General features: G+C 44.3%; 2 protein-coding genes across 5 annotated transcripts; one reads left to right on the forward strand and one right to left on the reverse strand.

Annotated features, from left to right (window-relative positions):
* Positions 1 to 309: 309 nt before the first annotated feature.
* LOC115154413 (insulin receptor substrate 1-B) lies at positions 310 to 13,512 on the reverse strand. Of its 3 annotated transcripts, XM_029700599.1 has the most exons (4): positions 12,900 to 13,512; positions 7,846 to 11,213; positions 7,494 to 7,785; positions 310 to 2,456 (listed from the first exon to the last, which is right to left on the reverse strand). In XM_029700599.1, exons 1-4 carry the CDS (start codon positions 13,258 to 13,260, stop codon positions 2,449 to 2,451), a joined length of 4,029 nt encoding a protein of 1,342 aa, XP_029556459.1. In that variant the 5' UTR covers positions 13,261 to 13,512; the 3' UTR covers positions 310 to 2,448. The 3 variants fall into 3 exon arrangements, with proteins under 3 accessions (XP_029556459.1, XP_029556458.1, XP_029556457.1); XM_029700598.1 differs by having other exon boundaries at positions 7,500 to 11,213; XM_029700597.1 differs by having other exon boundaries at positions 7,494 to 11,213.
* Positions 13,513 to 22,065: 8,553 nt separating this feature from the next.
* Positions 22,066 to 24,474, forward strand: LOC115154414 (zinc finger protein 354C). 2 transcript variants are annotated; one of them, XM_029700601.1, is made up of 4 exons: positions 22,066 to 22,211; positions 23,009 to 23,021; positions 23,132 to 23,491; positions 23,717 to 24,474. In XM_029700601.1, the coding sequence occupies exons 3-4, from the start codon at positions 23,158 to 23,160 to the stop codon at positions 24,295 to 24,297; spliced, it is 915 nt and encodes a 304-aa protein (XP_029556461.1). In that variant the 5' UTR covers positions 22,066 to 22,211; positions 23,009 to 23,021; positions 23,132 to 23,157; the 3' UTR covers positions 24,298 to 24,474. The 2 variants fall into 2 exon arrangements, with proteins under 2 accessions (XP_029556461.1, XP_029556460.1); XM_029700600.1 differs by having other exon boundaries at positions 22,070 to 23,021.
* Positions 24,475 to 24,870: the final 396 nt, after the last annotated feature.

Here is a 24,870-nt window from a genome sequence, read left to right on the forward strand (position 1 = left end):
CTTCAAGACTGTTGGAAAAGCAATCCAGGTGACTACCTCATGAAGCTGGTTGAGAGAATGCCAAGAGTGTGCAAAGCGGTCATCCAAGGCAAAGGGTGGCTACTTTGAAGAATTTCAAATTTAAGATATTTTGATTTGTTTAACACTTGTTTGGTTACTACGTGATTCCATATGAGTTATTTCATAGTTTTGATGTCTTCACTATTATTCTACAATGTAGAAAATTGTTAAAAAAATTAAGAAAAACCGTTGAATGAGTAGGTGTGTCCCAACTTTTGACTGGTACTGTATGTCTCATTTCTACATCCCTTTGTACACGGCTCTGCAGTTCACCAAACGAAGAATCTTCAGACTTGTCAGAATTCTGGTTATTCTAGAATGCAAAGCGCCTTTATACAGCTGCTGTGTGGTATTATGTGAGAGTTAATATTGAAAATAATAAGGCATTAAAAGATGGTCTAACGATACCCAGTCCAACCGAAAGACTCTTAACTGGACTTGGCCATAGCCATGGTAGTTAAGTGAACCAAAATGTAGGGGACCCTTCTCAGACGACCTTGGGGGATATAAGACCAACTGTTACATCTGTTCAAATTCTCTAGACATGATTATGAGGTAAGAGAAGCTCATTAATGAAAATACCCAATTAATAATAATCATTTTAAGAGAATAAAAAAAGAAAGGTATATTATAAAAGTCACATCAAGCAATGCCATTGGCCTGTATGGTGAGACAAACTTAAGATTAAAAACAGAGTAAGTCTACCATAGTGAAGTATGAGTAATCCATTGATCTATGGCTGTGTTTACACAGGTAGCCCAATTCTGATGTTTTTTCCACTAATTGGTCTTTCGACCGATTACATCAGATCTTTTCACATCAGATTTTTTTCATAGTTGATCTGATTGGTCTAAATACCAATTACTGAAAAATATATTAGAATTGGGCTGCCTGCGTGAACACAGCCTATGTAATACAGGATTTTGGCACTAAAGTTCTCTGCATTAAAGCACAAGATACTGGCAGTAATGGGCTATGTTCAAATGATTAAAGGGATTTCATAAAACTGAATCACCACATCAAAAATACCACTTGTTTTTTTCTGCAAGAATATCTAACTGGTACGGGAAGGGAAGGGGGACATAAGGGAAGGGGGGACCTAGTGAGAATGAGTGAGGGTAACCGTTAGTGTGGACACCAAATAACACAGGCAGCCAGGCACTTGAGTGTGTTTTTCGGATGCACAGAGGACGTAGCCTGGTGCCTGATCTGTTTGTATTGTCTTGAGTTGGCAAGAAAGAACAAACCGATTTCGGACCAGGCTACAGGGGATGTGTGTGTGATATGATTTTCAGTCACTGTGGTTATAAAGCGTGAGGGAACCTTAACAAGTAAGTGAAAGGAATGAATATTATTATTACATAAATAAAAATTACCCTGTTGATCATTGTGGGATGCCATAATGTGGTCTGGAAATATCTTCATTGACTGATATCCATCACCACTGTAATCATGCTCTTTCTCGAGCACCTGCACGCACAGCATTCTTTAATCACATTGATCAGACATTCAATACCGTTCTCAGCCTGTTAGTGTCATAATATTCTGGCAAACACAGGTAGTAAATGTGACGACTATCAACCTCACCTACTCAGCTGAAACACACGCATGACTATTCAAATGTGTGTGGTTGGCATTATACAGCGCTGGTTTTTGGCTTAGCTCCAGCTGGTACTGGTAGAGGTCAGGCAGGAGTGTGGAAACTAGAGCTTTCACTGTGGCTGAAGCGTGAGGCACAGCATAAAGTAAAAAGAGGCTATTCTTTTAGTACGTTTCACAAACACAGTAAGGCAGTTTGATTATGCTTACTATATAACTAAAACTCTATGTTTTCTGTCATTTTCAACATATTTACAATATTCTTAACACAAAATTACATTTGAGACATAAACATAGTTTTCCCTCTCACAGACCAGTTCCAGATTCCCTGTGTAAAAATGTCTACAAACAAAACATTAGGCACTTTTTAAAAAGTATAATATATATATAGATGTATTTATTTATGTAGCTTTCATCAACATATGTATACTATATACTTTTTAGTATGTACCTTTCTACTATTTCACATTTGTATAACAATTTCCATAAGTTTATGTTAAGGAAAAAGAAACAAATGTAAACTTGATTGGCTATATTCTTCTACCTCAGTGAACCCTGTTGTGTTGGTTTGGACCAGTAGTCTTTTGGCACACATTAGTATTGGATAGCAACAACTGGACAGGATGACAAAGAGTTAATGATGATTTGATGGGTTTGCCTTCACCTCTGTTACTCCTCTTCCAGTGAGAAAGGTCAGTAGGGAAACATACTGTTGCCAACCAATCCCACCATGGTTAGTTAGGACAGCGCTGCTCAACCCCAGGAGCAATGTCCCATGAAGACGGATCATTAACATTCTGAAAGAAGAGAGGAAATATAGATGTTAACAAACAAATCATAACAAAACCGACAAGGAGAGGTCTGGATCTAGGATTTACACCTCCGTAGCCTAATGGGAAAATCTCTTTCTTTGTCTCCATCTCTCTCACATGTGGCTGTAACTGTAATGTCAATCAATAGAATGCGTTTCTTGTCTTCCTCGCTGTCTGTACACAGGCCATTTAACAATGCCACTAGAATATTTTTCAGTCTGTTTGAGAGTGAGCTAGACTGAATCCCCTCTCTCCCCCACCCATTTCATTATGTGACATTTTTGAAAGCTGTAACAAATAATGCTATTTTTGTGTTGGATTTAGCATTATAAAAGCATGGGTTTTGAAAGCTAAATTAACATTACATCTGTGAGTGTATCACTGACGTAACGCAGGTTTAATTAACACACAAATTGCACACAGCACAATAGAACATTCAGGAAGAAAAGAGAATCCTCACAGGGCCATTGTGACGAATGATCTCACATGGAAGTGTTTAAGTGGATGTTTGTGGGCATCACTGTAGAGTAAGTAGAACGACACAGAAGGATATCAGGGTTCTGCTTGGGAACATCCAGCTTGGGGATGAGGATTGGAGCCAAACAGGGCAAAGGGAAGTAAACACAAAACGCTTGGCATGCTTGGGCAGTGTTTCAGTGGTGGCAACAACACAACACATTCCACTCTTGCTACACTGGATATGAGTCAACAATAAAACAACAGCAGACCCCTTATAATGTGGTCAAATCAAATAATTATACATTTTGAAAATAACCAAATATTTGTAGAGTCTGAAGAAACTGTTTTTAAACAGGGTAGCCTACGGTCCCTCACTACTCATCTACAGCACAAGAAGCACATACAAAAGACCTCATGAATCCACCTCAGATCGGAGTGATTCTGGTCTGTCCTGCCCACCAGCCACATCGGTCTCCTCCACTGTTACAGTTAATGCTTCTGTAGTTCCCTTAGTCAGCGCTGGAAACTCTCAACACAAGCACGTGTGTAAAGAGCTGAAACAAGGACTTCTCCTTCCTTCTTACCACACTCCTCAAGAGTTCTCAGCACTCTTCTCTCTCCAATTCCTTTTGATAACAAAGTGTAACACGCGGGATATGAACCCAGGTCTTCCACAGGAGCAACCCGATGGCAGACACTGGTTTCGAAGTTTGCAGGCATAGCTACCTAAACAAGTGACCATGTCCAACTCATGTCCACTACAAAATCATCTGCATTCTGTTGCCATAATTCAATATTTCAACATCCACAACTAAATACAAATCATTCAGCCCCAACTATTCATATCTCAATTTGACGGCAGTAAAGAAAATGTCAATGACAATCCATAACCCACTCTCATCTCCTGCATCTCCTCTATTCCAATGCAGGTTTTGTTCCCTTTAAAAAAACACATCCAGTCAATGGATCATGTATTCTGGGATCCATCTCTATAACATGCAAACACAACTTCTTACGGTATTTGCCATGTGAAAGCCTATAGACAACAAGACACCCACACATTAACACAAACACCTGGCGACAGTCCTGACCCCTCCACCTCCACCCATGTGAAATGGCTCATTACCAGCAGACAAATCAATTGGCTTCGCTCTCTGAACACCCACTTGTGAAAATGAGAGACTCTCTTTATACAACCCTCAGCCTGGCAGGCAGCTATACAACCCTCAGCCTGGCAGGCAGCTATACAACCCTCAGCCTGGCAGGCAGCTATACAACCCTCAGCCTGGCAGGCAGCTATACAACCCTCAGCCTGGCAGGCAGCTATACAACCCTCAGCCTGGCAGGCAGCTATACAACCCTCAGCCTGGCAGGCAGCTATACAACCCTCAGCCTGGCAGGCAGCTATACAACCCTCAGCCTGGCAGGCAGCTATACAACCCTCAGCCTGGCAGGCAGCTATACAACCCTCAGCCTTGCAGGCAGCTATACAACCCTCAGCCTGGCAGACAGCTCAACACTTCTTCTCATAGACCGGAATCCAAGCTGCACATCAGACATGGCTGAAAGCTTTAGGGTGAAAACAAGGATCCATAGATCAAGTGTATTTGGCTGGCTGAGACTTGAATGTTGCACTGAGAGGAGTAACCACTTTATGTTTGGTGATTGTTGTTACCACACAAGAGCTGTGTGGGCTGTTTAATAACACACTAAAGGATAAGCACCTTGGGGTTGATGAAATGGCTTCATAACAATGAGGAGATGAAGAAGAGAGTGTGAAAATAGGTTGTGAAGGTGAAAACAGCCTGGGTGGAACAGGGCAATTTGGCAAGGGTGGGTGGGGGCAGAAGGATCGCAATAAAAACAACAACACTCAGTGGCATCACTAAGGAAACGAAGCGAATAGGACTTCCTTTGACGTAAGCAAAATCAAAGAACCAAAAATACCTGTCTCCTTTCTCCAGGCTCTGTAACATACTGCACATACTGCTGACACAGGGCTCAGGGTAATTATTTGACATACGCTGACAGCAAACAATCTCTACCACAGGTAATGAAGACCACTGACACTGGTCAGGGCCCAGGGGATGACATGGTCCTACACACAGCCTGCTGACCACCAGACATGTCATAGTTTATGGTTCAACTTCAGTCATATGGTTCTAAAGGATGATATCATGTAACCTAACCTGTATTTCACATTTCTTTATACATGGCTTACGGTACATCACCCTAAATGGTCTCCTTGACCTGAGAAGTAGTCATTAATTATACCAGCAGTAAACACTGTAGAAAATGGTGTCCTTGCAACAGTAACAAAAGCATTTATAAAGGCAATCATCATGTAAAGCAGCTAAGAGGGTAAAGGTTACAACAAAACAAACAGTCAAACTTTTTTCTGTGTGTTACTCCAGAATTAAGAATTCATTAATTGTATTTGGGTAGAATTAAGGGGGAGGTAAATATTGTGTGTATTTCTCCCCCTCCCCAATCAAATACCTGTGTAATCCAGAGGAGGTGGGGCCAGGGTAGGCCTTTATCAGGTTGTATAAACTAAAACCATCCTAGTTTACCACACACAGCATCTGCTGTGTTATTAGGCTATTAATGCTAATAACTCTACATAATAGTTGGGAGCCAGTGCCAATCAGATGTACTGCAACTCCTATACAATGGAAGCCATTATTTCTCCAGCAATCATTGGGCTAGATTTTAGCTTTCATAAGCCAGCACAATCCATTGTCTAGACAACGTCTGAGAACATCCTGATCTCAGAGCAATTCGTATTATTATGTACGTAAATCTGTGACTCCCCATTTACTATGCTATGTTACGTTTCGGATGATATGTATTACTTTGTGGATGTCCATCACCCATTCATATGATATGTTACGAATTACAATTCCTATTTTATGTTACGAATTTGCAAAATGTATCATATGTTACAAATTCTAGGTAGCTGGCTAATGTTACCTAGGCTATGGGTTAGGGGCTAGGGTTAAGTTTAGGAGTTAGATTAAAGGGGTTAAAGTTAGGGTTAGGGGAAGGGTTAGTTAAAAGGATTAAGGTTGGGGGAAGGGTTAGCTAACATGCTAATTAGTTGTAAAGTTGCTAATTAGCTAAAATGCTAAAGTTATCCACGATGAGATTTGAACACGCAACCTTTGGGTTGCTGGACATTTGCGTAATAGCCCACCTATCCACCCCAATTTAGTTTTTTCCTTAAGTAACCATCTGTTTTATGTATCCATATCAAACGTAACATATCATACTCATTTGAGTGTCCCGGGTTTAAGTTTACTATGTTACGTCTATTCTAGGAGACCAGGCAGCTCAGAGAAGGACAAAAAAATGACAGGGTTTATTTGAGAAAGGAGTATATGTGTTACATGCTTCCCTCTGTGTAAAAATGACTTTGCCCTTGCAAACTCTGATGGTGATATAAGATGTTTTTTCAACTCAAGGGAGGCAGAAGTCATTTTAAGTAAGGATGCCAGCCAACACCTCAACTCTGTCATTTTTTGTATACATTTTTTTAAGGGCTTGTAAGGAAGTAAGGAAGCACTTCACAGTGCATGTGTAAAATTGTATTTGATTTGAAGAAATTGTGTGCAGGAAATGTACTCCATCACACAGAATAACAAAGATTTCGGTAACACTTTATCTGACACCCAGCATCATAACAGAGAGTGTGTAAAGCTGTCATCAAGGCCAAGGCAGACTACTTTGAAGAATCTAATATAAAATATATTTTGATTTGTTTAACACTTTTCTGGTTGCTTCATGATACCATGTGTTATTTCATAGTTTTGATGTCTTCACTATTATTCTACAATGTAGAAAATAGTCAAAATAAAGAAAAATCCTGGACTGAGTAGGTGTGTCCAAACTTTTGACTTGTACTGTATATATATATTTTTTTATTGATCATATTAAATTATCATTGTAATTACGCAGAGCTGCTGATGACTGGGATGAACGCAGGAGCAGATATCAGGAGTAGAACAAGACACCCTCTTTTTGACTAATGACTGACATAAGGGCATGTACGTGATAGGCCTATCTGGCTTATATGATTATGATGGTCATAATGCTTCTTGACAGTGTCATAAAGTGTATTTTCTTCAAGTTATTTAAAATATGATGACTGTAAAGAATTAATTACAACAACAACAAAGGATTTAACAAACAAACTTCAAACAAAACTAAACTTCTTGGCAGGGGAAAAAATCATTTGAATAAATGTGGGTTTTGACACTTATGTAGGTGTCATAACCAGCCATAAAGGTACACAATATATGTCACAATAGGTGTAAATATATGGGTCATGACAGTGTTATGACCATATTATGACAGGTTATGACAAGTTGTCAGCTGTTATGACATATTATGACATGATTATGACTGTGTTATGACACTGGGTGTCAAGTAAAGTGTTACCAAGATTTCTACTACAGAAAAACAAGGATTTCTACTAGTAATCAAAACATGATTTGGATTACTAACATACACATTTCTGTGTGCTTTGAGTGATAAAACAGAGAGAGAATAAGTGTTGAGTACCTTTACCTTTTCCATCTTTCCTGCTGCTCTTGTGAAGTGCTCTCAGCTCCTCTGATTTGTAGAAATCAATACTGGCGTAGCCAGGGTTGTTCCCCAAACCAGTCATGTCTCCCATCATGACTCCCCCACCTGCCCCATTGTGGACTGGAGCGAAGATGTTATGGGGGGCAGTGGCTCCCCCCTCCAGTTCATTCTGACAGCTGTCCTTATTAATGGCCAGGTCCAGATCAATGTAGTTAAGGCCTTGTTTAGCAGACCCAGAGGATGAAGCCTGGGCTGCGGCTGCATCTGCCTGGGCATTCTCCCATGGTGAACCCCTCTCCAGTCCTCCTTGTCGATGAGGTGCGGCTGCCTGGGCATTCTCCCATGGTGAACCCCTCTCCAGTCCTCCTTGTCGATGAGGTGCGGCTGCCTGGGCATTCTCCCATGGTGAACCCCTCTCCAGTCCTCCTTGTCGATGAGGTGCGGCTGCCTGGGCATTCTCCCATGGTGAACCCCTCTCCAGTCCTCCTTGTCGATGAGGTGCGGCTGCCTGGGCATTCTCCCATGGTGAACCCCTCTCCAGTCCTCCTTGTCGATGAGGTGCTGCTGCCTGGGTATTCTCCCATGGTGAACCCCTCTCCAGTCCTCCTTGTCGATGAGGTGCGGCTGCCTGGGCATTCTCCCATGGTGAACCCCTCTCCAGTCCTCCTTGTCGATGAGGTGCTGCTGCCTGGGTATTCTCCCATGGTGAACCCCTCTCCAGTTCTCCTTGTCGATGAGGTGCTGCTGCCTGGGCACTCTCCAAGAACAGGGAGCCTGAGGAGGACAGCTGGAGGGGGAGAGGGGGAGGAGTAATGATGAATGTCTCAGAGCGGTGGCGTCTCCGTCCCAGTTGGTCGCACCTGCCAACCCTGTCTCTGGCCAGCCTGCTGCTCTGGTTCTGGTCAGGAGATGAGTAGGACCTTGCTGAGGGGAAGTCCAAGCCTGATTCCTGCTCCATTGATGAAGCTTGGGCAGCATGCATGACGGGCGCTGCAGGGCTAGGCTCTGAAACTATGCTGAAGGCCATCTCTGTGTAGTTTGTATATGAAGTGGGTAAGTCTGTTGGCACTGCTGCCCTATGCCCACCTACATTGCCCTCTGCTGCCCTTGGAGAGGGCCTACTACGGGCCACAACTGGGGGCTTGGGGGCAATAGCTGGGGGCGTGCAAAAAGGTGATTTAACAGGGGTCCCAGTGGAGGGGCAAGGGGAGTTTCCCATCCCCAAATCCATGTTGACGTACTCTGTAGAGGCAGCCAAGGCAGCGGAGGTGGCCAGCGGTGCAGAGAAGCTGCGGGGGAGGTTGGTGGAGCCACCATGGCAGAGGGCTGGACGGTGCCGGGGCCTCTGGGTTCCATGGGCCACTGACAGTCCGTGCTCTGGCCCCCACTGGCCCCTTCTCCTACCCCCCACGTCACCACCCCTGAACACTATGCTGACATACTCCCCTGGGCTCTGAGGCTCTGTGGGGAAGAGGTTCTCCTTAACCCTAGGCAGGGTGTTAGCTTTAGACATGTCCACTGACACACTGAGGGGACGAGGCTTCCTCTGCTGGCCCCCTGGGCCATGCGATGCACGTTTCTGCTGATAGGATCCGTCCTTAGAGCATGCTCCCCCGTTCCTGAACCCTGGCCCTGTTCTTGTTAGTCGTAGCCCTCCCCCAGCTGCCACTGATATGGGCCGATCCTCCAGGCTCTCACTGCTAGCTGAGCTGGAAGAGAAGGAGGAAGAGGAGAGGGAGAGTTGACAGCCTCCTGCAGGGCCAACTGTGGCTGTGTCCCTCTTGCTGTAGCCCACTTGTCCACCCCGATTTCCAGCACTGTCTTGGTCGCTATGACCCCCCTCCTTCCTTTTCCCTTGATCCAAGTCATCCTCAAAGCGTGTGGAGAGCGTGTGTTTGTAGGATCGTGGCAGAGAGAAGTAGGAGTAGACCATCTTGTGTTGTAGCGGGTTCTGTTCAGGTTGTGAGGGGGGTGTGCTGCAAGCCGAGCGGATACTGATAGGAGACATGTTCATGTAGTCACTGCCAGCCCGGCTCTCCATGCTGCCCCTGCTCCCCCACATGGCCATTCCATGCATGTCTGGGGAGCAGCTGCTGTTGGGGGACATAACCATGTAGCCCTCGGAGACAGGCAGACTGATGTGCTGGGGGGGGGACACGCTGCTGTTGGGGGTCATGGCCATGTACTCATCATCAGCCCCAGGCTTGGCGCTGACGTCAGACACAGCCACAGACAGGGAGAGGGAAAAAGGAGGAGCCGTCACTCCAGGTAACATGGACATGTAGCCACTGTCCACTGGTCCCCCTCCTCCTCCTCCCACCTCTCCTCGAACCACATCAACCCTCGCCTGGGTCTCCCCAACCACGGCCCCCGCTTCCAAGCCCCCTGCTGCGAAGCCTCCTGATCCGCGCCGCCGCGACACAAAGGCGTCCCTGCTAACACTCCGTGACATGACGGCGTACTCTTGGTCCGTATCCTCCTCTTCCTCCTTCCTACGAGGGGCCAGGCGTTCGTGGGCAGTCAGGGGCAGGGAGGCCCTCTTGCTGAGGAGTCTGCGCTCTGCCTCACACTCCCTGCTGGAGGAGCGCCGCAGCATCCTCCGGCCCTGAGGACGCTGATGGGACCCAGGGAGGCTCTCTCGCTGGCCCATAACTATGTAGCTGGAAGAGCCCTCTCCATGAGCATGGTGTCCCATTCCACCATTGGACCCTCCAGGTAGACTGGGGACCAGTAGAGAGTGATCTCCAGGGCTGGAGCCATACTCATCTGAGGAGCCGTAGTCACTAGGGGAACCTGACACAGATACTCTCTGAGGGACGCGGGTGTAAGAACAGATCGCTACACCTCCCATTACCCCTCCGACAAGTCCACACTCTGAGCCATGACCAGAGCTGGAGGAGAGGCTTGGGGCTGGGGAGGTGGCTGGGTTGGGGGTGTAGCGGGCCAGGCTGAGAGTGATCTTAGCTGGGGTTGGAGCTCTGGTGGGCTTAGGTCGCAGGGTGGGTGTAGTGGAACAGGATCCGTTCAGGCTGGGACTGGAGCTTGCCCATGCCCCTCTGGCTCCACCTCCACCCTCCTCCGTCCTTCCCCCGATGCTGGCTGTGCGTGCCCTGGGGAACCCGTGGCGTGGTGTGGGTGAAGTGCTGGTGCAGTTGGCCCCACCTGCTCCAGGGGTCTCAGTCCGGGCTCGTCTGCCAAAGCCCACCTGGCTGGGGGGCAGATTGGGGTGGTGGCGGCGGGTGGGGACACTGATGGGGTTGGAGGCGGTGCCCCCGCCGCCTGTAGCGCCCACAGACTGAGACTTACTGCGCTGGCGGAACTCCTCACTCAGAGCCTTCATGGCCTCCAGCAGGGTCTCATGCATGTTCTGGGCCACCACCGAGTCCTCCACCTGCATCCAGAACTCCCCAGGCCCCGTCATGGCCGAGCGGCCCACCTCGATGAAGAAGAAGTTCTCTGAGTGGCCGCAGCGACGCACGTTCATCAGTTGTAGGACCACGGCGGCCACGTCAGAGTTGAGCTTGACAAAGTTGACCGTCTTGTCGGTCAGGCACAGACGGTGGATGCCCACTAGGTTTCTGGCCTGGCCAAGCCCTTTAGGCCACACCTTGACCTGCCACACCTCCTTGAAGGTGGGGCCTGGAGGAGAGGGGAGTCCACACTCTCCACCACTACCACAGTCCTCTGGGTTTTTATCTGCAGAGAATCACAATGAAGACATATCAATAAACAACAAGACAGAAAACTATGCAAATAGATATAGAGACAGAGAAAATGTTGGAAATAGAATAGACAATATTCGGAGGAATCATGGGGTAGCACAAGACGAGAGTTGACAGTCAGGAGACCAAAATATTGTATACAATATTAATATATTATCAAGGTTAGAGTGACCGTCAGTTGTAGCACATTCAGACTGAACTCTGACTGGTTTAAATATGTGACGAGCCTCATCATTCATGCATGCAGGTTTTGTTTCATGAACGCATTCATTATACACATTAATTGAAGACTATGGTGTAACAAAAAAACATCCTGCTGCATGATGGTTTAGAGCGTGTGGTGGATTGACATTTGATATTGTGTGAATAAGGCCTTTCTTCAACACCATTTCTTAAAGAAATATTATTGGGTTGGTACAATAAAGACTGTTAATAATCATGAAAATGATCAATCTTTATAACCTACAACGTGTAAATACTCTGTAACTACAGATTATTACAAAAGGTAGCCTAGCGGTTAAGAGCCTTAGGCCAGTAACCGAAAGGTTGCTGGTTCAAATCCCTGAGCCCACTAGGTGAAAAATATGTCGATGTGCCCTTGAGCAAGGTACTTAACCATAATGGCTCGAGTAAGAAGAGAGACAGCTAAATTACTAAAATGTCAAATGTAAATATAAAATACTTACCCTCGCATTGTAACTCCAGATGTGTTTCATTTAGCAACATTGTTGCTCCCCTGAAGAAACCCACATCTATACCCAGGCCTACTGTTTCATTTGTGTAAAGGCTGTAGTCTATAGACGTTAATGACATTGGCCTATAAAAATAAATACCATAACTAGAGGTGTAAAATAAAGAAGATGGAATGTTGAGGAAATGTTGCGCAAATAATACAAATCATATATGCAATAAAATATATCCACATTATTACAATCATTATTAAGATTATTGATTCCATATTACTACTGAAACGATAGCAGGGCTGTGGTTAGTGTTACAGCATAACAACCTAAACACGAGGGAAACCGATAGAAACCAGTTTTCCAATGAAAGCACGCAGACGCTGCGGCTTTCCTCCCTGCCAGGCAACGCCATAGCACAGAAATGTAGGTTACGCGCACGACATGCAGAGGGACGTGTAGAAAAACAAAAACAGAGAGCACTCGGGTACATGGCTGCGTCCTCTGCAGTATACGCTTTGAATGATGGTGTGCTGCAGCCTATTTGGTCGCGAATACGAAGAAAAAAATCATATTGATTCATGCACGTTGCAATAATTTTGTAGGCTAACATGCAGCAAAATGAAAATGGTCAAAAATATTGGTTAATATAACAATAAATGATTCAGATAAGCTACTGCTCAGACTGCATGCAGCAGTGGTCCACCACCTCTCTTGAACTGATATGCAACTGTTCATTGGATAGGCCTATATGTTGATTTATAATAGCAATATCCTGTATTTAATGTACTATACGCCTAATCTCTACAAAGAGCATCGCACGTGTGATGGGCTATACAAAAGAAATAACATGTTATCGCGTTACAGATCTGAATGTCAAATGGATGTCAATCCAGAATGGCTAGCTAGACCACCATTGGCCAATGCAGACTGAATGTGCAAGGGGAATATTGGGCATAGTAAACCCTTGTATGACTTACATTTCCACTGAAGGTCCAGCATGGCCTGGTACCATTCATTCTGGACATCCTCACTGTCTGCTGCAATGGCAAAGCTCTCCCCGCGGGTATACATCACTATCATGTGCTTGTTCTTGGAATCCGCCCGCTTGTTAATGTTGAAGCAAGTCTCCAGATTCAGCGCTTTTTTCGGGACAGGTGACTTGCTTCGGAATTTCTTCTCGTTCTCATAATATTCTAGACGGGCAGGGCCCTCTTCCGAGGCTTCCCTCAAAACGAAAAATCGCCGGTGCATAGATTTCTGCTTACGGAGATACCCGCTTTTCCGAACGTCCTCGTAGCTCTGCTGCTGTTGTAGCAGCTCTGCTGCATGGTTCTCCATTACTAGACAGGTCTCTTGTTTTGCTTGCTTAAAATCTCCTCACTAAAACGAGCAGGCTATTAATTAATTATAGCCACATTCCTCTTCTCCTTCTCATATTATCCATAGAGTGAAGCATCCAACTTGCATGCCCGGAATAAGAGAGCTAATTTGAACATGTGTTATTTATATAAATCAGCTTTTTCCATCGTCTGCGCGCACACACACAGGCGTGCACATGCGGCGAGCGACGTCTGCACACTGCTCCCTATAGCCAACCTATGCTGCTTGCTGGAGTACTAGGACTACTCCTACTCAGTCTATTTACTGTAGCCTGACCTACTACTCTGCATGGAGTCTCACATTGATGCGCCTCTATGCATGTTCATCTACTGCACAGTGCATGTTTCACCATCGATGGACTGATCAATAAATATCCATACGTTAGCCAATAGGCTAAGTCCTATAATTAGCCTATTTATGTGCTTACAGAAGTACACCTCTTAACTAGCCAGAAAGAGAAAATAAGAGCAGTCATCTACGGACTATATTTTTGCTAGCCATATCACTCAATTTCTAACCCAACATTTTTTATTAAATTATTCAATGCGGAATCCCTTCTCCTGAGCATTGACATATTTATCCAATCATGCTTTCTTCAGAGCGTTTGCGACACCCGTTGGTCACTCCCTGTATGGGTTCATATTTTTGCACATTTTGTGGGCTATACATCAAGCAGACTGCATTGATCTGCCCGGGAGAAGCTACAGGCAATACCAACAGTATCCCTTTTTGGGCGCATAAGTAAACATTCAGCACCGTGAACAGCCCCGCCGTCGGCGCTGAAAGCAAAAAGATTAACGCTGATTCAGGAACCACATCCGTGAACAGCGCTGCAGTCAGCTTTTCAACACCACCGACGTTGACAGCGCTGCAGTCAACTCTTCAGCACCATGACTGTGAACAGCGCCGTGGTCAGCGCTTCAGCACCACATCTGCGGAGAGGGCCACAGTCAATTACTCAGCACCTTGCCACAGAGCTTTCAAACTACATACACAGTTTACAGCAGGTATAAAGGTGCAGCGAAATGCTTATGTGCTATCTTCCTCAACAATACATTAATCAACAATAACAATGAAACGAGTCAAGTAAAAAGTAGCAAGTAGTAGAAGTAATAGAAGAGGTAGTTTGCATAGTAATAACGCTTTATTTACAAATACAAAAAAGTATGAGGACACCCCTTCAAGTTAATGGATTCAGCAATTTCAGCCACCGGTTTGTCGTATAAAATCGAGCACACAGCAATTCAATCTCCATAGACAAACATTGGCAGTAGAATGGTCCATACTGAAGAGCTCAGTGACATGTCATAGGATGCCACCTTTCCAACAAGTCAGTTCGTCAAATTTCTGCCCTACTAGAGCTGCCCTGTTAAGTGCTGTTGTTATGAAGTGGAAATGTCTAGGAGCAACAGCGGCTCAGCCGCGAAGCGGTAGGCCACATAAGCTCACAGAGCGGGACCGCAGAGTGCTGAATCGCGTAGCGCGTATAAATCGTCTGTCCTCGGTTGCCACATTCACTACCAAGTTTCAAACTGCCTCTGGAATCAACATCAGCACAATAGCTGTTCGTCGGGAGCTTCATGAAATGGGTTTCCACGGCTGAGCAGCCGCACACAAGCCTACGATCACCATGCGCAATGCCAAGCGTTGGCTGGAGTGGTGTAAAGCTCGTTGCCATTGGACTCTGGAGCAGTGGAAATGCGATCTCTGGAGTGATGAATCACACTTCACCATCTGGCAGTCCTACGGACAAATCTGGGTTTGGCGGCTGTCAGGAGAACGCTACCTGCCCCAATGAATTTGGAGGAGGAGGAATAATGGTCTGGGGCTGTTTTTCATGGTTTGAGCTAGGCCCCTTAGTTCCAGTGAAGGGAAATCTTAACGCTACAGCATACAATGACATTCTAGACGATTCTGTGCGTCCAACTTTGTGGCAACAGTTTGGGGAAGGCCCTTTCCTGTTTCATCATGACAATGCCCCTTGCACAAAGCGAGGTCCAATAAGAAGTGGTTTGTAGAGATTGGTGTGGAAGAACTTGACAGGCCTGTACAGAGCCCTGACCTCAACCCAATCAAACACCTTGGGGATGAATTGGAACGCCGAATGCAAACCAGGTCTAATCGCCCAACATCAGTTCCCGACCTCACTAATGCTCTTGTGGCTGAATGGAAGGAAGTTCCTGCAGCAATGTTCCAACATCTAGTGGAAAGCCTTCCCAGAAGAGTGGAAGCTGTTATAGCATCAAAGGGAGGACCAACTCTATATTAATACCCATGATTTTGGAATGAGATGTTCGGCGAACAGGTGTCCACATACTTTTGGTAATGTAGTGTATTAAGTTTGTCGTGGAATCAATAGTATATAATAGAATAGCAGCATTGACTGTGTGTGTGTGTTTATGGGTGTTTGTGTGTGTAAGGGTTGGGTGTGTAGTCAGTGCAAATAATTTCTAAGGTGCTGATAGTCTCTTCGATGCAAATAGTCTGTGCAGGACTAAGGTGCAGGTCTCTGCAGAGAGACAGCTAGGTTTAGTCTGATGGCCTCCTACCAGCAGTCTGATGGCCTGGTGGTAGGAGTTGTCTCTGAGCCTTTTGGTCTGCGACCCGATACTCCGATACCTCTTGCCAGATGGTAACCGAGTGAACAGTCCGCGGCTCGGGTGACTGGAGTCCTTGACTGTCTTTTGGGCCTTCCTCAGACACCGCCTGGTGTAGATGTCCTGGAGGGCAGGTCGCTCGCCCCCAATGATGTATTGTGCCGTCCGCACCATCCTAGGGCCTTCTGGTTGAAGACGGTGCATTTGTCGTACCAGACGGTAATACAGCCGCTCAAAATGCTCTCGATTATGCAGTTGTAGAAATTCTTTAGTGTCCGAGGGCCAATGCCAAATTTCTTCAGGCGCCTGAGATTGAAGAGGTGCTGTGATGCCTTCTTCACCACGCTGGTGGTGTGATTGGAACATGTCAGGTTCTCTGTGATGTGCCTGCCGAGGAGCTTTTGACCCTTATCACTGCAACCCTGTTGATGACAATAGGGGCGCGCTCCTCTACGTTTCCTGAAGTCTACAATCAGCACCTTGGTTTTGCTGACCTTGAGGTAAAGGCTGTTTCCCCGGCACCACTGTGCCAAGGCTCTAACCTCCTCGCTGTAGGCTCTTGTCGCCGTTGAAGATCAGGCCCACCACCGTTGTGTCGTCGGCAAACTTAATGATGGTGTTGGAGTCAAATCAAATCAAATCTTATTGGTCACATACACATGGCTAGTAGATGTTATTGCGAGTGTAGCAAAATGCATGGCCATGCAGTCATGAGTGTACAGGGAGAAGAGGAGAGGAATGAGCAAGCACCCCTGAGGGGCCCCCGTGTTGAAGGTCAGTATGGTGGAGGTGTTGTTGAGTCTCAGCAGACTCGACAGACCAGACTTAGTTAAGCATAGCACTTGGGTGGTGCTTAGAGGAAGCAGCTCCACAGTCATCTTTTTCTGTGTTTTGGGGACATTTTACAACTCAAACTATGGATTTTATCCATGGGTGGCATAGGTGGCACTTAGTTTATAGAAGTAACTAAATCCTATGAAGGGGATGGATTAAAACCTCAGTCCTTTTACTAGCCTAATGGCAGACAAGCCTGGGAAAGTGGATTTGTTCAATGGAACGAGGGTATCAAGTTATCTTATTCCTATTCCCATGAAGAGGGCCAAAGGATTATTACCACCACCTCATTGCTAGATGAGATGACAGCCACAGAGAATACTGGAATGGACTTAAACAAGGCTTACAGAGACTTGCAACACCTTATGGAGAAAGACACCAAACTTGACCTCAATTCTATCACCTTGTCTGACTATTGGAGGAAAGGCCTAATCCCCAGAGGACTCCGTATTCTGAAGTTTCCAGCTAATGAAGCACAAGGTAAAACTGAATTTAGAGATACATGGGAGGCTATTCTCAACAAGTGTTCTTTTGACCTACTGCTACTTCTAATAGAATAATCTAAAAAGGACAGACAAGTAGTCCAAACAGAAATTGAAGTAAAAAGGAAAATCACAGAACAGTGACAATTCTAACAAAGCACAATGTGATGAGATCTTGAAAGAGAAAGTAGACACATTCACTCTGACATTGAAGCAAGACAAGCTAAGAACATTTAGAAGAGATGAAGTAGACTATAGAGATGGCAAGGTCTTTGCCTGGAGAAAACCAACGCAGAAGAATTCAGAATCACATCCGCAGAGGAAGCCTAGATCTGTTTCTTTCAACTTTACGAGCAGTGACGATGAGGATCACCCCAGACACTCAGAGGCCAGCTCCTCCCAAGATGTTTTAGATCAGGAAGAGGAGCCACGCAGGTTCCTCAACAAGAGAGGGAGGATGCGGAAGAGGACAACACGGAGGGGGAGGAAGAAAGCAAGACTATCCAACCACACGGACCAGAACAAGGCTGTGATCAACATTTCTGGAGAACCCCTTTCTGATGATTGTGTAAGGGTCTTGTCTAAAGGACTGTCCTTTGCCCCCACATACTCAACTAATGAATTTAATACAAAGATTGGCCTATTTCGTTTCTACATCTGAAGGTCTGGTACTAGCTAAACATCTCTCCAAGTTCAATCATTGTCCAAAAATGAACGGGTTGTGGTTAAAAAAGCAGACAAAGGTGGCGCTACAGTAGTGTGGAGTAAAGACAAATATGTGACAGAAGCCTACCGTCAATTAGACAATGATGAATTATACCAATCTCTTACCTTCAACCATACAGAGGACCTAAAAACTGAATTGAAAGGGATCCTCACAGAAGCTAAGGAGAATGGCTACATTTCAGACAATGAGTTCAAATTTATTTTCAATGACAGTCTGCATATGGCTTCTTTTTACCTTCTTCCAAAAGTCCACAAGAATCTTGAAAATCCCCCAGGCAGGCCAGTCATTAGTGGTAATGAAAGTCTGACAGAACCCATCTCTAAGTACATTGATTACTTTATTAAGCCTTTTCTGACGTCACTCCCAGCCTATCTTCAAGATACCACAGATGTGTTGAACAAAATTAAGGAATTCAACAATATAGGTACAGCTTCCTTTTTAGTCACCATGGATGTGGAGTCTCTATACACCACCATTGAACATGAACAAGTTTTGGCAGCTATGCACCATTTCTTGAGTACCCGGCCTGAAACTGAGATGCCTCCTACAGAATTCATTGTCTCACTGACTGAATGGACTCTTAATCATAACATCTTTATCTTTCAGGACCGTATTTTTAAACAGGTCAAAGGTTGTGCCATGGGAGCTTGCTACAGCCCTTCCTACGCTGGTTTGTACTTAGGTAAATGGGTAAATGACTTCATTTTGGATCCTTCTAATAACCATTTCTTTGACCGGATTATATGGTGGGGACGCTATATTGATGATGTTTGCCTTTTTTGGTCCGGCTCAGAAGATGAACTTATTTCCTTCCACCAATACCTTAACAGCATTAACCCTAACATCAAACTAACTATGGAGTACAGCAAGGATAACATACATTTTTTGGACCTCGACATCAGTAAAAATGACAAAGGTTGTTTGCACACATCAATCTTTAGGAAGCCTACAGATGGGAATACCATTCTGAGGGCAGACAGCTTGGCTAAAAGAGAACATTCCATATGGCCAATTCCAAAGAGTCCGCAGAATTTGCGATCAGGAAACAGACTACTGTATCAAATCTGCTGAATTGGAGAATCGCTTCTTGAAATCGGGGCTACAGCGTTCAAGTCCTGAAAGGTGCCGGTATAAAGGCTGGATTACATGACAGAGAGAACTTGTTGCGAAGGGGAGAGCCTCGTGATACATCAGAGAGAGTGTGTTTTGTTACAAAATACAGCACTGAAGCAGAGAACATTAAAAGAATCATTAAAAATAATTGGGGAATTATCCAAAGTGATACGCTACTACACCAAGTCTTTCCTGAGCCACCAGTCATAAGCTTTAAGAGATGTCCTACCCTAAAGGACAAATTAGTCCACAGCTATCTTCCTGGTGACTCTCAAAAAAACTTGGCTTGACCACAAACCCAAGGGCTCTTTTAAATGTAACCAGTGCAACCATTGCAGAAATATTGCACAGAAAAAGTATTTTGTTGACACAGCTTCTAAAATGGAGTATTACGTCAAGCATTTCATTAACTGCAAAACCACTCATGTCATCTATAGATTGGAATGTCCACAGTGCAAGGTGTTCTACATTGGACAGACAAAGAGACGCCTTCAGGACCGCTTAGCAGAACACAAGTACGCCATACGGATAGGGACTTGAAGACAACCCCATGGCAACGCACTACAAGTCCTTACACCATGGCAACCTTGCCTCCCAACAAGCTATGGGTATTGATCATGTTCCGGCCTCAATTAGAAAAGAGGACCGTCTTAAACAGTTAAACCAAAGGGAAAGTTTTTGGATTTACAAACTACAGGCCACTATTTACCCTGGTTTAAATGAAGATATGGATTTCTCACCCTTCCTGTAGGGTCGTGATAGGTCCATTTGCTGTCATCTAGTGGACATTTTGCTCAATTGCCCTCAGCGATGTTTAGACTGTTGTTGTTCATGTTTTGCTATGTTCTAGTGTAGTATGGAATATATTGCTTTCTTTTTCTTGACACTTCTCCCAGTCATATTTAAGGCTAGAACTACCTTTCTAGGCGTTCTGATACTTCTAGCTTGGAGTTACATTTTTTGATAACATAGCTACAGTATTTCATTTTTTAATGTGTATAGTATTGCTTACTAGGTGTGTCCAATCAATTTTGTAACCACTCCCTCTTCAAATTAGGGCTAATTGGAAAAGCTGTTCAAAAGAGGACATTGAATTATTTCTTTGTACTACATGACGAAGGCCATGCAGCCGAAACGCATCAGATTTTTAAAACTTTGTTTCTATTGAACATGCCATACAAATAAAGGCCTTTTAATTAATTATATGAAGAGTGCCTTGGTCCTCCTTTCTTTTTGATGACCAATTCACCAAAGAGCACCTTCTGTCTACCAAAATGTACTATTGTGTACCTTAGTAGCACTTCCCTTCCTCTTCTTTCTATTAGACCAGACTGGGGTTTGGGAAGTCAATGGGAGAAGTGAAAAATGTACCCTAAATTGTAAATTTTCTCAAAATCTAAGACACAATCTAGATTTGAGTCAATGTCTTAAAGGAAAATTCCATCCCAAAAATATTTTGGGGTATTTGTTTCATTAGTCCATTGTTAATATTGTCCCAAAATGTTTTGCATGTCAGCAGGAGATCTAACTTTCTAAATACAGAAATACAACCGACTCTATTTCTGTATTTAGAAAGTTATATCTTGAAAACTTAGTTACAAACCCACACATTTGAATGTCCATCAAAAACAACTTTTTAGTGAAGTAGTGCCTTTGATTTGATGGCCTGCACATGCACAGTTCGGTGCAACATAACCATTAGGCCCAATGACGTCTTTCCGTGCATGAGCTTAGCTAGCATGTTGCCATGACATCACTTACAAGCATGTTCAGGGATTTCTATTGGAAAAACAGTTTCTGTATAGGCTCTTTGACCAGCACCGTGGTCAGCTCTAAATGACCTGTGTTGTTGTGTGGCAGCAGGTGGGGGGCCTGTTGACTCTTTGAAATTCCCCTTAAAGCTGGAATCCATAATGGTGAAACTTTCACGTCCGTTTGTGATATTACAACAACAATCATTGCACGCACAATAGAACAACAGCATATTTTTTACCTTGATGCACAATGCTCCCCAGCTCTACTTCATCAACAAAACAAAAACATTGAAAAGGCCTTGGTGCAGACAGTGCCTACTACAGATTCCATGTTTAAAGAGAAATTTCAAAATGTTTAAACTTTTTATTCATCATCTCCAGCACCACCCCATCAACATGTGTGAAAATTGTGCATTTGTATATTTTGTAGTAAAAAAGATAGAGTAAGATAAGTGTTTCCAATGACATTGGTGTGCATTGTGTGTTTTTAACCAATTATGAGTAGGCATTGCCTACTAATTGGTTGATGATGTCATTGGAAACGCTTATCTTCCTCTATATGTTTTACTACAAAACATAGAAACGCACCATTTTCACATATGTCGATGTAGGGATGGTGCTGGAGATGATGAATATGAAGTAGAACATTTTGAAAATGTCCTTTAAGAATTGTAAAATTAAAATACTTGGTAACATTACTGCAAGGTGTAAGGAAACGTGCAAGAAAACTCAAATGTGGTTAATGACAACAACAACATCCTTAGGCCTACAAGCAGCAACAACAACTACATAAATTGCTCATCATCCTCCACATCAATCAATCATACAATAAATAATAGCATTTTCTCGAACAAAGGCATAAGACATTATGTAGATTTTTAAAAGTCCTACGCCCTTTAAAATGCATTCATTCCTCATTTATTTAACTCTTTCCCCACAATGATCAAACTAATAATGGTTTACTCACTAATTTGCCAGTAGTCATCATTTCAAGCAAGGAAGGAAGGATACATTTGGCGAACACGTATTCGAACAGGGCCATTTAATGTGAAATAGATGGCCAAGTAGGACTCAGCCCAGAGTTTAACATTGCATGTTTTTCACATGACTTGATAAACACATAAGATTCATCGTGTATATTCTAAATTCGGAGTTTCTATTAAACGTATTATAGTTACATGATCTATTATATATCCTCTTGAAATATATTGCTGTTGTAGTCTACAATGTGAAGGTTCAGACACCGGTTGGCCCTAACCGCAAACAGGAAGAAGAAACTTCCGCTTAGAGTCGAGGAAAGATACGAAATGGAAAGCGTGCACTAATTATTTAAACGTAACTTGAAATGATAGTTTCACATTCTTTTGTGACTAAGTGTTAGTCTAAACGCTTTACTCGCTAGGTAAGTAAAGTAAACAAGCGAAGGGACAGCGTTTAGTCCGAGGCAAGGAGTGATTATAGTGCGTATACTCCCTGCCAGATAGCTGCTTAACATGCAGGCCTATCTATGTAACTAGCCAAGCTAACACACGTAGGTAATAGTTAGCTTGTTTACCTGGTTTGAAAACATCTCTGGACATCAGTATTTTTCATACGTAATGACTTCGGAGGTCAGCATTTGACGAGGGTAACACGAAAATGTCAGCAAACGTGAGTCCTCCAAACACTGCTTTAGTAGCGGAATTATCTTTCTCGTTTCAGGATGAATTGACTTCTACTATTCAAAATGCATTAGGAGTAGCAGTGGAGATAGCGGTGGTTGAGATTACAAAACTAGTCGGCCAAGTGTTGAGGGACGTGCGGGATCAAATGCACGAGACTCTGCGGGACAATAAGTCCCTAAAGTTTCGCTTGCAAGCAGCCGAACTTGAATTATGTGCAGCGCGAGGAGAGGAGCGTCAAGTACAATCAATAATAGGGGAAAAAAACAGCACCAATAGTAGAATCCAACAGGTTCATCAGCAGCTGAATTCTCTAAACGTCTCACAAAATAAAATAAAATCAGGAAGCGAAGGAGAGCACAGAGTTCTTGAATCCAATCAGTCTCTTGGTACAACAAATGTTGAGGATAGGTATGAAGAATTTGAATCAGAAGTTGTAGATAACCCTGCATTTCTTAACGAATCGTTTTGTGAAATCCGTGAGGATGGTCGGGTGTGCACTCAAGATATTAAACCGGATTTCTTTACTTTAAATCAGGAAGATGAAGCTGGTAAGTTGGGACTGTCACTCACTACTGTTGATTTATATTTAAAATGTTCTGTAACTTATTATTTCAGCAAAGCTATGATGCATGTTATCTATATCAATATTTATTTGCAGGGACTAAAGAAGAGGTTGTCTCAAACATGTACTCAGACAACCATGAAGATTTTAACCGAGCATGCACAGAGCCAACCATGGGACATGATACATCAAGAGCCCATGCTGACGGCCATCCCTTCCCTGAAGGTACCATGAAGGATGCAGCTGTGAAGTGTCTGGTTGAGGTGAAGGTGGAGTCTGTAGACCTGGGAAGCAGTAGGAACTGTGGTCCCAATACTGGAGGGGGAGAAGAGGACTACTGTCCAGACGGTCTCTCTTTGGCTCAAACCAGGCTGCTGGAGGACTGGAGGCCAGAGGCACTGCAGCTCCCACTCAGTGACCCAGACTCATTCACCCCCTCCACCAGCCACTCACTATGTAAGTCCTGCACTAAGAACCAGTTTCCTGCACACAAATTAAGCCTAGTCCTGGACTGAAAAATCAATTTCAATAGAGAATGTTTAGTCCCGGACTAGCCTTAAGTTGTCTGGAACCCCAGCCCAAGGAGTTCTGTAGTAAATTGGTTTTGATCTCATGTCAGTGATGATGATAGAATTTCAAGTGGTTAATGGTTAATACATTTTCTCTTCTTTGACTTTGTAGCGGACTCCCCCATCTTCACCCCAAACATACCAGACTTGGACATCCTATCGTCTTCTTCAGCTACAGGTCTCCATGCAGGCTTTGGTAAACAACAGCAGTACCCACCCAGAGAGACTGCTGGGGCTTCCACTTCTCACTCACACCAGATGTACAGCCCTCAGACAGGTGACGTGAACAACATGGCTGCAGCACAGCACATCTGCAAGATCTGTGGAGAGAAGTTCCATCTGTCTGAGGAGCTGCGGCGACATCGTAGTCTTATTCACCCAAAGGATATGAACAAGCTCCCCAAGCGCAACCTCTACCCCCCTGGGCGGAGCCCGTACCACTGCTCCCTGTGTGGTCGAGACTTCAACCGCATGGAGCACCTGAAGATCCATCAGCGTATTCATACTGGAGAGAGGCCTTATGCCTGCACCGTGTGCAACGCACGCTTCCGTCACTCTTGGGCTCTCACAAGACACTTCCGTATTCACACAGGAGAGAAGCCCTACACTTGCAGCCAGTGTGGCAAGACTTTCCGAAACTGTGGGGGGCTGCGCTTTCACCAACGCACTCACTCAATGGGAGGGCTCGGCTGATAAGGCCTTCATGATGGACTGTAATGGATGGAAAGACGGGGAGCAAGAAATGCACTGGGGATATACGCAGAGGGGGAAACATTTACTGTTATCAAATTCTCACATGCACTGAATACAACAGGTGTAGACCTTACAGTGAAATGCTTACTTACAAGCCCTTAACCAACAATTCAATTAAGAAAAATGTTAAGTAAAAAATTGTTAAAAATACAAAATAATTAAAGAGCAGCAGTAAAATAACAGTAGCGAGGCTATATACAGGGGATACCGGTACAGAGTCAATGTGCAGGGGCACAGGTTAGTCGAGGTAATATGTATATATGTAGGTAGAGTTAAAGTAACTATGCATAGGTAATAAGCAGAGAGTAGCAGCAGTGGAGAAGGGAGGGTAGACCTTTGATTAGCTGTTCAGGAGTCTTATGGTTTGGGGGTAGAAGCTGTTAAGCCTTTTTGACCTAGACTTGATGCTCCGGTACCACTTGCCATGCGGTAGCAGAGAGAACAGTCTATGACTAGGGTGGCTGGAGTCTTTGACCATTTTTAGGGCCTTCCTCTGACACTGCCTGCTATAGA

The sequence above is a fragment of the Salmo trutta genome, chromosome 19, assembly GCF_901001165.1.
Source record: "Salmo trutta chromosome 19, fSalTru1.1, whole genome shotgun sequence".
Lineage (NCBI taxonomy): Eukaryota > Metazoa > Chordata > Actinopteri > Salmoniformes > Salmonidae > Salmo > Salmo trutta.